At 44.0% G+C, this 15,899-nt stretch overlaps 1 protein-coding gene across 4 annotated transcripts in view; it reads left to right on the top strand.

The window, feature by feature from the left end:
- TRAK2 (trafficking kinesin protein 2) overlaps window positions 1-15,899 on the top strand; it is an 845,826-nt gene that overhangs the window by 210,568 nt on the left and 619,359 nt on the right. For all 4 annotated transcript variants that reach the window (XM_086955254.1, XM_086955252.1, XM_086955251.1 and 1 more), the window contains 3 exons: window positions 1,869-1,999; window positions 2,105-2,179; window positions 13,649-13,786. In XM_086955254.1, the coding sequence (XP_086811380.1) occupies window positions 1,869-1,999; window positions 2,105-2,179; window positions 13,649-13,786 (344 nt within the window). The remainder of the gene's footprint in view (window positions 1-1,868; window positions 2,000-2,104; window positions 2,180-13,648; window positions 13,787-15,899) is intronic.

Below are 15,899 nucleotides of genomic sequence, written 5' to 3'. Positions count from 1 at the left end.
TCTAACTATAACATCCCTAAGTCCCCTTACATCCTGAAGGGCCTTGGTGGCCAAGTAGCCCATCAGGTACCTCCAGTAAGCGCCACAGAGGTGCATTGCAGAAAGGTGTTCCTAGGCCACACCCCTTTTTACACCACGCTGCTTCTGGCGGGGCGATGAGGTCCACTTGTGTCCTGAGGCCAATTTTGGCCCCGGGGACCCCATCCCCTGGAGCATGGCCAGACTTTTATTTTTTTATAATTAAATTATTTGGAAGGTGCCGCATAGCCCCTCTCCCAGGCAACTTCTGGCCCCGGGGAACCCCATCCCCCGGGCCTAGCCTCTCCGTTCTTTAAGTTTTTTTTTTATATTAGTGAAAGGGGAGGGGGCTGTGTGGACCCCCTCCTGGGCCACTTCTGGCCCTGGGGACCCCATCCCCCGGGGCCTGGCGGCTCCGTTGGGGACCCCCAATGCTCCCACGGTCCCACAAACTCCCCGCCTCCTATGGGAGCCGGCATTGCTTTTCCACAAGGGGAGCTGCTGACATGCTCGCCTTGTGAAAAAGAAATCCATTGAAGCAAAGCAGAGTTTGCTATGGCAGGGCGGGAGCCGCATGTCTCCTGCCCTGCCATAGCAAACAGCAGTATCACGGGGGTGGGCACCCGGGTACACTGCAAGAGCCGGCCCTGGGGGATGGGGGGGGTCCGCGGGGCGTGTGTGGGAGATCGAGCCCCTCGCACTTTTTAAAATTAAATTGAGACCCGAGGAGGTGGTGGTCCCCGGGGCTGCAAGGGGGCTCTCCGCCCCCGCAAGATATTTACCCATGACCTGGCCCACCCAAGGGCTTAAATACAACAGAGCGCGAATCCCGCGCTATGTTTTTTACAACATTTCTATGCAGGATTCGTGCACCCAGCGCGAATTCTGCCATTTAAGAACAAAATAAATGCTTTTTTTGGGCCCTGGGGGTCATTGTGGGACCCCCTAAGCAGGCCTAGGGGGGGTCAGTGTTTCTACCCTGCCCCCTTTTTTTGTTTTTCTACCTTTATTTTACTGTTTTCTTCTGATTCAGTTCTACCGAGTCACAAGATGGCTGCCAACACTTCCTTGTTTGGAGTGTTGGCAGCCAATCAGAGGGAAGCCCGTGCCCAGGAGGGTTCGCGAACCACTTGCGGCCACAAATATCAAAACTTTTTATTTTTCTAGTTTCTCAGAAACTACTGAACGGATTTACACCATTTAACAAAAGGGCCTCTTTCTGAACCAAGGGCTACCTTTTTGCCAAATTTGGTGTCATTCCGTTCAGGAGTTTGGGCTGTAGCTTTGTCTAAAGTTTCCTATGGAAAATAACATGGGGAAAACGCTTTTTGAGATCCCCCTTTTTTCTCGGCCCCGGCTTGACGATTCACCCCGAAACTATCTCTGTTCTCCCTCACTTCAATAGTGCACCTGTCCTATTGCTTTGTATGCTTATTTCTAGCTGCTCCTTCTCCACACTGGAAGTTTTAAATTAGAGTTTCTGCTGCCACTGAGGTGGCTGGAGGGTCCTGTTGAATGTTGAACTAACTGCTATGTTGATAGCGCTTTCTCCACTAAAGTTGTTGTCTCCCAATAAAAAAAGCCTCTTTGTCGGAGTTGTGGAAGTTCTGCCAATTTTGGTGCAGGATGGGTACCATGGGCTAAGCCACCAGAGGTGTTGATGGAGGAAATGTCTTCTGTTCCTGTTCTACTAACAGGCCATTAGTTTCTTCTCCTGTAAACGTATGTTTTGTTGGCAACTTGTTTTGATTATTGAGCATTTGTATGTTTCTAAAATTCCAGCTGCATTTAACCTTGCATAGGAGAATTCTCCCGTTATCTTATGCTTCTGGTTTGTTTTTTAAACTCAGGAGAATCTAACGCGGAGATCATCCGTCTTTCTGAGGAGCTGTCAGAAAAAAATGATGAGCTGATCCGCTACCATGAAGAGATATCTACTCTGCTGACCCAGATTGTTGATCTTCAGCATAAGCTCAAAGAGGTGTGTGTTGTGGAAATAGGGGAAATGTATCAAAATGCTAGTGGCAGTGGTGGGCTGTACTGAATATGAACTTATTTAAAAGGCTTTTCTTTCTTAATTTGTCAGTACGCCATTGAAAAGGAGGAACTGAAGCTTCACCTTCAAGCTTCCAAAGAAGCCCAACGACAGCTGACTACAGAGGTATGAGTGCTTTTGTTGCATTGGTTATACCACTTCACAGTATGAAACCGTGTATGATTTTGTATATGGTAGTATATATGTTTAAGACATTTTACAACATACGCAGAGCCTTTTGTGATCTGATGGTAGGCAAAGATGCACAGGAAAATGCATAACTCCCCCTGACCCCCCCCCCCCCTTTTTAGGTTTCGCTGGGGGGCGGAGCCGTTAGGCTCCTCCTCCAGAGAAATCTATTGAGTACAGTAAGCACTATGGAACACGCCCCCCCGTCCCATTGGCTAGCTCCATAAATGGAGCCTAGCCATTGGACGAGGGGCCTGTCCATCAATGCCGGACCAGACACGGGGGCGTTCCCGAGATTCTTTGGCTTTTGCCGACGTCACGCGACGCCGGGAACGCCCCCGAGTCTCCTCCGGCCGGGCCGTGCTTGCTGCTGTCCTGCCTTACTCTGTGTCCCTCCTCCCGCCGTCCCCCCTCCCCCCTCCTCGCTGTCCTGTGCACGTTTCCGCCTCCCGTGTCCTCTCCCGCCCCCCTCGTCCTCTCCCGCCGATGAGCAAGGCAGAACTGCCGTGAGGACGTGAGATCTTTATGTGTGGGGAGCAGGGCTCGAGCTCCGAGAAGCATGTGCTGCATTTGAAAGAGGTCTATAAAACAGCCCAGTGTTTGTCTGTAAAGGTGGATTTATGGCCCCGGGCGAGCGTCCCCTCCTCTCCTCCCGTAAACGCTTCCTGCATGTGATGCGTGTGTTGGGTGAGGCAGGAGGGGGTGCAGCGCAGTGTGCGCTGCCTGCTCCCCATTGTCAGGCAGCGCCGAGAGTGTGGAGAGACCTGCTGCTGCTTGCTGTTGTCCTCTGTTATCTCTCAGTGTGCTGCGAGGAGGGAAGCGTCAGCGCTGCTGCTCCTCTCCGCCCCCTCCCCTGGCTCCCCGCGCTGTGCTGTGTTTTCAGCCGGCAGCAGTCAGGGCGCAGGATCAGTGCTTGCCTCCAGCGAGTGTCACAGCGCAGCGCGGCCAGAAGCTCTGCTCTAGGCACAGTACTCAGCCATTGCCGCACTTGTGCTGTCAGGGCCCGGCGCTGTAGCCGTATCCCCCCTTTTCTCCTAGGGAGGTAGGAACTGAGTGCTCACGTCTGGGAAGATGATCCACGTGTGTGTCCCTTGCTTCCCTATAAGCTAGAAGCCGTCTTTTTGGGTAAGAAGTCACCCGTAGACAGTGCCAACTGCAAAGGAGTGCTCCGAATACGAGGCAGGGTAGAACGAATGCTGCCACACCAAAAACCCAAAGAAAACCCTGTATCCCGGTGATTTGCAGCTGTGCATCTTTTTACAAGGCAGTGGTGTCGCACAGGATTGTAAACGAAGGGCGACCAAACGTTCTGACATAACTATGACAACCACCAAAGAGGATGACACGAGGCATTTGGAGGGAGCAGCCCTCGGCTCGCAGGATTAATCACACGAGGGACTTTATTTGTAAACTAGAACCATTCGTGTGTTTGAGCCTGGTAATGTAAACGGGAGCCCCCAGCCTCCACCCGCTCTTGCAGCTGAGGAGCCCGAGGCTGCGAGGAAGGAATCCCCTCTTAGCTCCTTCGTGTAACCTAAACAGGTCCCGGGCAGACGGGGATATTGTATTTAGTCTGAGGCGACAGAGTGCTTCGAGCTATAGCGCCTGGGGAATAGAGCGCGAGGCGGGCGGGCGGGGTCAGCATTCTCGCAGGCACTAGCCGTGTCACTGGAGGAACGGTGTGTGAACACAATTGAAACTTCACACTACAGAGGAAGGTTCCTTACTTCAAGAGATGTGGGAGAACCTCACAGCGATGCCAGGCCCGGTGTCAACTAAAGGGGCGCAGAGGTACTAATGGTGCTGGGAAGAGGCTCCACAGACGCGGGACACCCGGGGTCTGTGATTGACGGCAGCGGGTTGGTGTTTCAAGTGTCTGGGAATGGTTCATCTCCACTCACATACTTCGGGGCATATTAGCAAGAAGCTCGTTAAAATTATCGCAGTTTTAGCGGCAGTTTCGATAATTTTAACGAGCTTGTTGCTAATATGCGCCAGTGTTTTTCATTTTGTAGAGGGAATAATTCCAATAGTATATAGTGAAGGCTTTATCTAGCGGTACATACCGCAGCTCAGTCGCTTCTAAGCACCCACAGACAGCTGTTATTAGGCAAATGACATAGCCGGCTGGACCCCCTGCTCATGTGTTGTCCACTTCACGAATAGGAGTGAAAATATCTGGCCTGTGGAAGTCCTCTAGTGAATGGTCAGCTGGAGGGCCTGAGGGGGGAGGAGCGTGAATACGTGAACGTAATTAACACTTAGGAAGCCATCAATGTTTTGTGTATGGCAAATGCAACCTCTGTATATTGGGGGGAGGGGGGGGGGGGTATTCAAGGTACCCCTCTTTTAAGAATCTTCTTAGAAGTGATCCATAATGAAGGGATCCTTAAAGAAAGGACCCTTGAAGGAGTCCCGATAGAAGGGGTCCATCCGGAATAGTGCAGGGCTCATATAGAGCGGAGCCGCTGTTGAAAGGACCCCTGTAGGAGGGGCCCCACGAAGAAGAATTACCTCTTGAGGTGAAAAGTGAGCAGGAGCCCGTGAACCTACAGCCTTTCTCCCACGTTAGAATCGGCGCCAGCACGGATTCCACGGGCAGCCTGCTTAGCTTGCCTCAAGCCCGCCCGCTTTCAGGCGCTCGCTCTTCAACTCGCTTCCCTGCTTCGAAATTACCATATTTGCAGAAAAGGTGATGGCGTAAGTGTCAAAAATCGTGAAAAGTGTGATCAAAGAGCCTTTGATAACATCCCTTAGGCACTCAAGTAGGTGTAATCCTCCACAAAATATTCACTGAAAATTCGGTATTTTCAACAGAGTTTATTACTCATATTTCAAGTTTGTAATATTTTCAAATTCAAACGATTCAAACGATGTATCCACTGCCATAATGCATACTAATATTCATGTTCCATATTAATATTCATGCTCCAATGCATTTCGGGCTACTAGCCCTTCATCGGGAGCCTACACAAGGAAAGACGAACATATCCATCAAACTGTTTGTCAAATGTAAGAATTGTAAAAAAATAGTGATAGTCCCTTAATCCTGAGTATGCACCCAGTGACGAACAAAGTTCTCGTGTGAAACGCGATGGTTAACCTGAGGTTTGTCGATCAATGAAAGAAAACGGGTAAACGCGGTGTTTAACCAGAAAGATATCAATCAATAATGTGAGCGAGTTTAACCGAGCTATGTTCACCAATGATTAGATAGCGAACCCAGTCACCCCATTTGGTAAGCGTGCTGCGCCAGGAAAGGTAAAGCGGTAAAGCGGTAAAACTTACTTGTGGCTGGAGTTCTCAGCGTTTTGGAAAAGCGCTGACCGCAGACCGGCATGTTATTCCGGAAATGCGGTGGGAATGTAAATAGCTAGCGTGAATGGTTAGTGCGTGAACACGTGATCGCGAGTAAGAGAGATGAAAAGAGGACTGGAAAGAAAACTTATGTTAGTGTGAAAAACAATAAAATACATTGCAAGACTTTGTTTGGGAAATGTAACAATTTGCAAAAACAAGTAAAATGATAAACATTCAAATTAATAAAACATCCTTATTAATGAAACCACACAGTGGAGAGTGGATCAGAACCAATGCACCCTCGTGGTGCACTATACTGTTATACAGATATTTACAAGTAGCATGAGAATTCGATCCGTTCGTTCAAGCCAAAGGGCTTGGTCGAATTCAATTTATAAATCCAGAAATTTTCTCTCTGTAGTAGTACCCTATTATTGTCTCTTCCTTCCAATTTCTGAACAATTTCCAATGCCATGAATTTCAGTTGGGCTATGGTGTGGTTGGAATCCAAAAAATGTGACGCTATGGATGATTTGAGGTTTCTTGTTCGAATGTTGGATTTGTGTTCATTGACACGGGTTTTCAACTTGCGTTCTGTTTTGCCCACGTATACCTTCCCACATGGGCATTTGAGTAGGTAAATTAAGTTAGTTGAGTCGCATGTGGCCGTGACCTTTAGGTTGATGTTGTAACCTTTCATTGGGTGTGATAATTTATTGCCTGTGATTACGTTATGACAGTTATTGCAGTTATTGCATGCTCTAGTGCCTTTGTGGATCATGGGTTGTTCTGTAGGATATTTGAGAATTTCTCCCAGGTTTTTGCCCCTTGTATGTGCAAATATTGGTTTGGCTTCAAACATGTTATTGAAGTCTGTTTCTAATTGTAGCATTGGCCAATGTTTTAAAATGACTTTTTTGTACATTGAGCTAACGTTGGAATATTTAGAAACAACGACCATCCGGTCATCTTCTTTTTTCTTGTTTGAAAATTGTAGTAGTTCTTGTCTAGGCAAATCTTTTACTTCATTTTTGGTTTTAGCAAGTAACTCATCTGGGTATTCTCTCGCTTTGAAATGGTTGATCATTTCATCCATTCTGTTTTCCAAAACTGTGGGATCCGAGATAATTCTTTTAACTCTCAACAGTTGAGATTTGGGTAGGTGATTTTTCAAAGATGGTTGGTGGAAACTCGAATAGTGTAACATATTGTTACGGTCAGTTGGTTTTCTGAAGATATCTGTGGTGATTTGGTGATCTTTTATGGTGATGCGGACATCCAAGAAGGTTATTGTGTTTGAGTCAATGGTCCAGGTAAATTGAATGCGTTGATTGGCTACATTTAGGTTGGTTAATGCAAGTTCCAAGTTGTCACGTGCCAAGTTGTCACGTGAACCTTTCCATAAGATGAATAGATCATCTATGTAGCGTACATACATCTTTAGATGATTCTTCCACAACGGGTTCTGCCAGATGTTGTTATTCTCAAACTCTCCCATGAAAATATTCGCGTATACTGGGGCAGCCGAATTCCCCATACTGGTGCCCACTAATTGCAAGAACCACTTATCTTTGTAGGTGAAATAGCTGTGATACAGCGTGAATAGTGTTAACTCCATCAGGAATAATTTCAACGATTCTTCTATGTCTAATTTCATGATAGCTTGTTCCATAGCGTCTATACCTTCCTGATGTGGGATGGAAGTGTATAGCGAACTTACATCTGCTGTGCACAGCCATAATTGCTCGCAGGGATTTATTTGTATGTCTTGTAGTCTCCTCAAAAAGTCAGTAGTATCCCGAATGTAGCTAGCCATTGACTGAACGATGGGTTGAAGGTGTCGGTCTAGATATTGACCTACTGGTTGGTGTATGCTACCACATGTCGACACGATTGGTCTGATGGGAGGGTTCATCAAATCTTTGTGAATTTTAGGTACCGCATATATTCGGGGACTTTTAGGATACGATTTCAGTAGGAAGTTCTTAGTTTTTTGTTTGATAACGCCAGATGTTTGTGCTTTGTTAACAATTTCTTGTAGTATCCTCATAAATTGAGTGGTGGGGTTTCCTGTCAGTTGTAGATATGTGGTCTCATCAGATAAATGATCCTGAATTTTTTGATGATACATTGTAGAGTTCATGACGACAAGAGCGCCGCCCTTATCTGCTTTAGTACATGTTATATCATCGTTGTTTGCAATTTTTTTAAGCATATCACGGTCCTTTTGTGTGATGTTTTTGAAAGGACTTTTTTTGAAATTGATAGTTTGTAGGTCTTTTTTGACCATTTGTTCAAAAAGGTCAATGGTTTTGTGACTTTGAGGAGCTTGGAACGTGCTAGTAATTTTTAGGCCCATGAGTGGGTCAGGTTCATTGTCTCCCATTGATGGTACTATGTTAGTGAAGAAATGGCGTAGTTTTAGTTTCCTGATCAGTTTAAATGTACTAATTTCCAGTTCTAAAAGATCTGTTCTGGTCGTTGGTACAAAGGAAGTTCCCTTCTGGAGTAGTTTAATCTCTCGTGAGGAAAAGGAATAGTCAGATATATTGATCACTAGTTGAGGTTCGCTGGCTTGAACGAACGGATCGAATTCTCATGCTACTTGTAAATATCTGTATAAAAGTATAGTGCACCACGAGGGTGCATTGGTTCTGATCCACTCTCCACTGTGTGGTTTCATTAATAAGGATGTTTTATTAATTTGAATGTTTATCATTTTACTTGTTTTTGCAAATTGTTACATTTCCCAAACAAAGTCTTGCAATGTATTTTATTGTTTTTCACACTAACATAAGTTTTCTTTCCAGTCCTCTTTTCATCTCTCTTACTCGCGATCACGTGTTCACGCACTAACCATTCACGCTAGCTATTTACATTCCCACCGCATTTCCGGAATAACATGCCGGTCTGCGGTCAGCGCTTTTCCAAAACGCTGAGAACTCCAGCCACAAGTAAGTTTTACCGCTTTACCGCTTTACCTTTCCTGGCGCAGCACGCTTACCAAATGGGGTGACTGGGTTCGCTATCTAATCATTGGTGAACATAGCTCGGTTAAACTCGCTCACATTATTGATTGATATCTTTCTGGTTAAACACCGCGTTTACCCGTTTTCTTTCATTGATCGACAAACCTCAGGTTAACCATCGCGTTTCACACGAGAACTTTGTTCGTCACTGGGTGCATACTCAGGATTAAGGGACTATCACTATTTTTTTACAATTCTTACATTTGACAAACAGTTTGATGGATATGTTCGTCTTTCCTTGTGTAGGCTCCCCGATGAAGGGCTAGTAGCCCGAAATGCATTGGAGCATGAATATTAATATGGAACATGAATATTAGTATGCATTATGGCAGTGGATACATCGTTTGAATCGTTTGAATTTGAAAATATTACAAACTTGAAATATGAGTAATAAACTCTGTTGAAAATACCGAATTTTCAGTGAATATTTTGTGGAGGATTACACCTACTTGAGTGCCTAAGGGATGTTATCAAAGGCTCTTTGATCACACTTTTCACGATTGTTACAATATCGCCCTGGGTGTTGGGCGACACCTTAGAGCACCTACTATCATAAAACTAACTGTTTGGAAAACTACAAACATCAGCAGTGCACGGGTTACCCCATACATAGTAAGTGTCAAAAACACATCTGCGCTGACAGAATGTTTTTTTTCTTTTCACACTCGGTGCAGAGAACGAACCGCACACAAATTAAAAGCGTGCGAGTTGTGGCTTCGCTTTACACTCCGCGCTCATCTTCTTGACAAACACTTTTCCCGAGAGGGAAAGCGTTCTGCATTAATCCCGGTCTGTTTTTCATTTACATATCTGTGGCAATTCAAGCAGTAACTGCTACAGCGAGGCACTCATGTGCAAGACACGCGCTTGGCTGTCTTTTGGGAAGTTTTACGAAAAATAGGGTTTGTAGTTTATTCAATTTTTAGCAAAGCTACATGGGCTTATTTTCGGAAAAAAACTTGTTGTTTTCGTATATTCATCCCTTTACGGGATATTCTGGAGGCATCCAAAACAAGGGAAAAATCAGTAAGGAGAAGTGGAAGAAATATTGCTGAATACTAGTCAATAATGTGGGCTGTAGTGTCTCAGATTGAAAAATTTGGCAAGCCATATCACTTAAAATTACTGAACACAAAGTCAGTCAATGAAGCCAATTATAGGCCTTCGCCTGGCTAATGGCCCGCACCTCAGGGCGCTCCTAAGGAGGTATAGGCAGAGACATTGGAATTTTGCGGCACTGTAGGGCCAAATTATGTGGCAGGGTTGTTTAAATTATGTGGAAAAAAAGGCAAATTATGCAGAATAATGCAACACTTTTTGTGATAGTATTACTTCGTTTGTAATTTTTGCTCATGGTAACACTGTCTGGGCAAAGATTTAACCAGGTTACTAACAATTTAACCCAGAAATACAGAAATAAGCAGTTGACAAATGACCAGTCTGCAAAGACTTACCACTATGTCGGAAGCTTGTTGCCACACTTTTAGTAACTTTTGGTCTGTTTGTACTAGAATCTTTTCTTTGTTAAAATCTGCAAATTATGCAGCAGTTGACGGATTTTGAGGCAAATGTGGCAAATCCACAATTATGCGAAAGACGCAGCAGCTGCATAGTCACATAATTCCAGTGGCCCTGGGCATAGGTTAATACTTAACATTTTATTGAAAATATAGTTATTCCTTCTAAAAAGGCACTTGTCTAGTGTGGCAGATGGGGCCTAGAGTCATGACTGACATCCACTGACTACAGTCTGAGGAACATGATTGGCTACCCCCACTCTCAATATTCCAGTTAGTGTGGAAATTGCTTTTATTTGTTGCTCCTGTAGCACCAGCATTCAGCAGTACACTGTTTCACAGTGCTTGGCACTCAGAGGCAGCTTTTTGGATGGGAAGCAATGAGGAAAAAAAACACACCTCACAGCTTCTTAGTGGTCTGTTAAAGTTCTGTTCCATTCCGTTCCTCTCCTCTCCTCTCCTCTCCTCTCCTCTCCTCTCCTCTCCTCTCCTCTCCTCCTCTCCCTTGTCGTTGTCTTTTCTTTATTTTATTCCATCTATGCTTATTTTTCTTAGATTTTCTTACTTCTATTATGTTACCTAGTAGTCACTATCGAATTGTTGTGCATACAAGTTGTGGTACAGTTAGTAAATATCCTTGATTATGGGCTATATATAGAGTTATGGATAAAGTTAAACACTCCTAGATCTTCTGCGGTAGGATGGTAGTTAGTCGCGAGTGTGCTTATATTCGCGAGTGCGGCCAGTAGCATATTTTCTGTGACTTGCCTTCAGTAAGAAAGAGTTCGACGGTTGTGGCCTCTCACTGCTGCGGCCCAGCTCATGCACGCCTTCCGTGGAGAGCTCAATTTTTATCTGTACTCTAAAGAGGTGATAGGTTGATTGTGGCACTAGTGGTGCAATGAGTTCACCACAGAACCTGGAGCCGTGTTTGTGAATTGACATAGAGGCAGTCATGTGGGAGGTTTTATGGGTGCACTTGGGGGATCTTTCTCCCAGGATAGTCTGGCCTGTTTTGTCAAAGCTCTTCAGGCATGATGCATTTGACCTTCCATTCCACTGGGAGCCAGTGAAGTCATTTTAATGTAGTTTGGACACATACATAACTTAGCAGGTTGATTTGCAAACATCTAAATGGCACCCAAAACATAAACGTGATTAAAAAAAGGAATGTGAGAAAATGTTCTTTGGGGGGACATATCTGTAGGCACACGTGAACTACTGCAGGATGGGTTTCTCTTTCAGTAAGAATAACAGGCAGCAATGTACACACTAAGGCCACAGAGACTCCTTTAGCCCACAGCACCCTAAAGATCTGTATCTGCAGAGAGGTCAAGACTAGTAGCTAAAATAAATTGCAAGGGTGGACAAAGATGAGCAAAGTAAAGGGGAAAAAAGTATAACAAAATACATGGAATTTGTGTCATTGCATGATTCGCACAGGCCCTAAAAATTCAGCTGTTACACTTTCCAACCAATGAACAGAGAGCTGGCCCAGTTGTCAACAGTTTCACTCTGAAGTAAAATCGGCATTTCCAGTCCACCCCTTATTAATTGAATGTCAAACATGGTTGGAAAAGAGGTCTTACATAATTTCTCGCGTGATTCATGAAGGGTTAAATCCCTGCCAGCCCTAATTTCCTCTGGTCACTTGCTTTCAAAGGCTCGCTCCCAGCCCTGCCATTGCTCAGGCTGCCAGGCGGGTTGTATGGCTGGTGAAAGTTAATAGGCATGCTTGCCTTTCCTCGGCCTCCTGTCACTCTGCCTGCGAGTACCAGCCAGCCCCTGGGCTGACTATGGGAAGAGGGGCAGGGGGCACATGTTTGCACGTCTCTGCTTTTACTAGCGTCACCCTGTAGTGGAGCCCGCGCACACAGGCCTTCTTTGTGCCTCGTAAAATAGCATGATGCAAAAATGCCCAACCTGGGTCCCCACGGTTAGAGAGACTCATTGTTCCGAGCAGTGAGCATGGGCGCCAGCCAGAGACGGGAAGCTGAGCTTTCGCACACAATACCTGTTCAGTCTGCTCCATGAATCCTGGCTGTGGATTGTTTCCATGGATGTGGGGAACAGGTAATGGCGGGAGTGTTTAACCATTGTTTTTCCAAGGCCTCCACCACCGCTAAAGGCACAGTCTGCACAAAGCATGTTAAAGCACCACAACCATATTCCAGTTCCTGCAAGGAAGATGACAAACGAGGGTGATTCTGGCAGGGGCATCCACTGTGGACCACCACCCACGAGCACGACACATCTCCAAAACACATGTCACAGTGCAGTACATGGTATAGGCCAATTCTACTACAGTACCTGCTTCAGTGCACACTTGCACTGAGAGCAACTGCTGTGCTGTGACAGCTGTGTGGGCGGATGGCTGTGAGAGCTGTGAGAGCTGTGTGGGCTGTGTGGGCTGTGTGGGCTGTGTGGGCTGTGTGGGCTGTGTGGGCTGTGTGGGCTGTGTGGGCTGTGAGAGCTGTGTGGGCTCTGAGAGCTGTGTGGGCTGTGAGAGCTGTGTGGGCTGTGAGAGCTGTGTGGCCTGTGTGGCCTGTGTGGGCTGAGAGCTGTGTGGGCTGAGAGAGCTGTGTGGGCTGTGAGAGCTGTTGGCAATGTAAATAACAATGCCATTTATTTATAAGTAAAAAAAAAAAGAAATGTCATGAGCAATGCCAATAACTCTAACTTTTCCAAAGGCGAAACCATTGCATTGTAAATGCTTGTTTTTTCATTCTTTCACCTTGCTTTCAAAAGTTTCCTTTCACTTTCTCTCCCTCTCATTTCTGGCCCCCACTGCTGTCCTCACACAGGGTTGGCTTGTTCATGGCTTCCTTTGATCCTCATTTATTGCCTTCTTCTGCTCTTCAGTGTGAAGTTTTTTGTTTAATTGAATAGATAGCTCTTGTTTCATATGTTCATTGACAGACTAACCTGAAGCTACCATTATTGCAATACATGTTTACATTGGCATTAATTGCAGAGTGGAACCCTTGTTATGTGTTTTTATGAAGGTGGAAAACTCAAAACCTATCCGTTCTAGTGGCAAAAGTATTTCTTTTAGTCCTGTGTATGGCGGGTTTTAGCAATCTTTTATCACAAACAACTTTCTATAACACATCCTAGACAGTTATTGCCATTCTTCTTGGTTGCTTATTTTTAATGTACAAAATTCTCCCATTGGTAATATATCACTATGCAGACCCAGAAGAATGTTTGAATGTTTATAAATTCTATGTTACAATTGATGACACTGGTAAAAGTGTTTGAATTTTGCCACATCTACACAATACCTTGCTCTTATCCCCCACCTCTGTGTCTCTGTGCCGGACATTTCTCACATTCAGCATAATAATGATCTAATATGTAGAATAATGGATGCCTTTTAAGTGAAGCTTTGATATGTGAGCTGTCAAATTACAGCTGGCCATTTTATGGGCCTTTGAAAACAGCCACATGTATGCATTCATCTACAATGTGCTACTGTGCTTTAGAAGGCCAACCAGTAAAGTATGGTCTATCTTGCTCTTGTTCCGCTAAGTTATATCCACAACATTCATCTTCCATAGCTTCATGAGATCCAGGACCGCAATGCTGAGTGTTTGGGGATGTTACATGAATCGCAAGAGGAGGTCAAACTGCTGCGAAGCAAGTCCAGCCCTATTGGTCAACTAAGACGACCCCAGTCTTGTTCAGTGATTCCTGTGGTAAGGAATCTCACATCTGTTTTTAAATGTTTTATTGAGGTTTACAATATATTGCATGGATTGAAGCAATAGTGTTTAGTAAAGTGTGTCTAAACCGATCATCCTACACTACAGTTCGAATTAAATGATGGTCCTAGTATGCAGGACTAAATTCAAGGAAGGTGATTATGCCAAAAGTTCACTATAGGCACCTGACATTTTAGTACAAATCACTTATTTTTCATTAACTTTGAAAGTGTTTTTCTCCAGGAAGCTAGAGTAGTCATGGTGTTGAGCCAGCACTCAATTGTCAGACTTCTGTTATTTTTCAAAAAATTCTCACTGTGACAATAACAGGTGATCGTATAGTTTAAAATGTGCTCATCTAAGCAATCTGTGATTCTGGGCTATTGGATGCCATACGAAACAGTACAATCTGTAGATTGGTTAACATCAAAAAATGTGATACTTGTATCTTTATGCAGCTTGACACTGTTCTTGATTCATATATGACCCACCCAGTGACTCAGTAAAGGAATGTAATCAGTACTAAATGTAGGATTACTTCAAATAAAAATAAATATATACTAAGATGGAAAATAAATTCTAGAATGAAGATGGTGCAAGAGGGATTGTCTGCTTATGCTTCAAGTGATAGGCTCTCATTATGGTCTAAATCCAAAAGAAATACATTTGCTATTTTGGAGAACGTTTCCACATCCAACAACTATATTGCTATTGCGGAATAATGCACAGATTTATTATGCTGTAAAATTGTTACAAGTGATAAACTAATGCCTTCCCTTTATTCCAGTACTTGTAGTAGAATGGTGCCTTGATGGACTTTAGATGAAAGGAGAAGTGTGAAAGGCAACTCTTGCAAACCTTTTATGAAAGATTAAGAATCTCGGCTGCAATGGCATAACTACAGTTAACACAAAGGAACAAACTTCCGTTTTCCTTTTGTTATGGGTGGGAAAGATCGATATCTTCCAAACCACTTATCTATGAAACATACACTATCTCATGAAGGAACTGATACAGGGTATGGTCTTGCCAGGTTACTAAATTTACTTTGACATTTCTATATAGTGCCCCTTAGTTAAACACAAGACAAGTTCAAAAGGAATGTGCTAGTTGCCTATTTTATTAGTCAGTAGATTATTCTTATCATCGTAATTAACACAATACATTAAAAACAATTGATTATTTTAAAAAAACACTCTACATAATAAAATTAAGAAAAAGACTGTTGACGCAGCGTTTCGGTGTTCGAAGTGATCGTCACCTTCTTCAGGACAATAATTTCAAGAGTTTTAAAACATCTAAACAAAATATAAACATTGTATTAAAAACTGACCATATTATAGATACATTCCTTTGCTTGCTCTACTTTGAAATATTTTTTGCTATGTTTCATAAGGTTTCCCCATCACTACCCAATATTGTTATTGTACACATATCCCCACAACTTTTGTATTTCAAAAAGGGGGAAAACATATTACTCATTGGCAATAGCTGCAATGTATTCGTCTTGCGTTTTTTCAAGACGGTAATGTTTCCACCCTTTCTTCTTGTTCCTTTAAAGCTAGACATTTCTGTAAGGTTATGGACTAGTGTCATCTACCAAATGCTGTTTCTTTTACACTTCAAGTAAGTTTATTTGGCAACCTGTAGACAACCCCCTTGTGTCACTCCTTTGAGTAGTTTTAGAAACACCTTAATCTATTCACTCACTGATCAAATTAATTATCAATGTAAATCATCACATACCTGAATCAGTACTATCATAAGCCTTAGTCAATGGGCTTCAATTGTCGATTGGATTCTTCAGCACATTCAAGTTACAAATATAGGTTCGAGGCATGTGGGCTGCTGAGTTCATATCTGAGCATAGATCGCCGCCTAGTGTTGGGTCCGGATGATCGCACATTGTTGTCCTGGAAGAGTCTTTGAAGTATCACGAGATAGGTGGCTCCTCCCCTGGACTACAGTGGGCATGGGCATCGAATCCATCCTCAGATTGTTTTTTTCCGCCATTGGGTTCGGATGTATATTGGTTCACTCTAGTCTGAATCAATATAAAAACTTTCTTAAGGCCAAAAGGCCTTTAGCTTTTCATCGGTATAGTCTT

This window comes from Lissotriton vulgaris, chromosome 2_1, assembly GCF_964263255.1.
Source record: "Lissotriton vulgaris chromosome 2_1, aLisVul1.2, whole genome shotgun sequence".
NCBI classification, from domain to species: domain Eukaryota; kingdom Metazoa; phylum Chordata; class Amphibia; order Caudata; family Salamandridae; genus Lissotriton; species Lissotriton vulgaris.
Note: the sequence above shows the minus strand (reverse complement) of the source record. Positions and strands in the feature narration are given on the sequence as shown.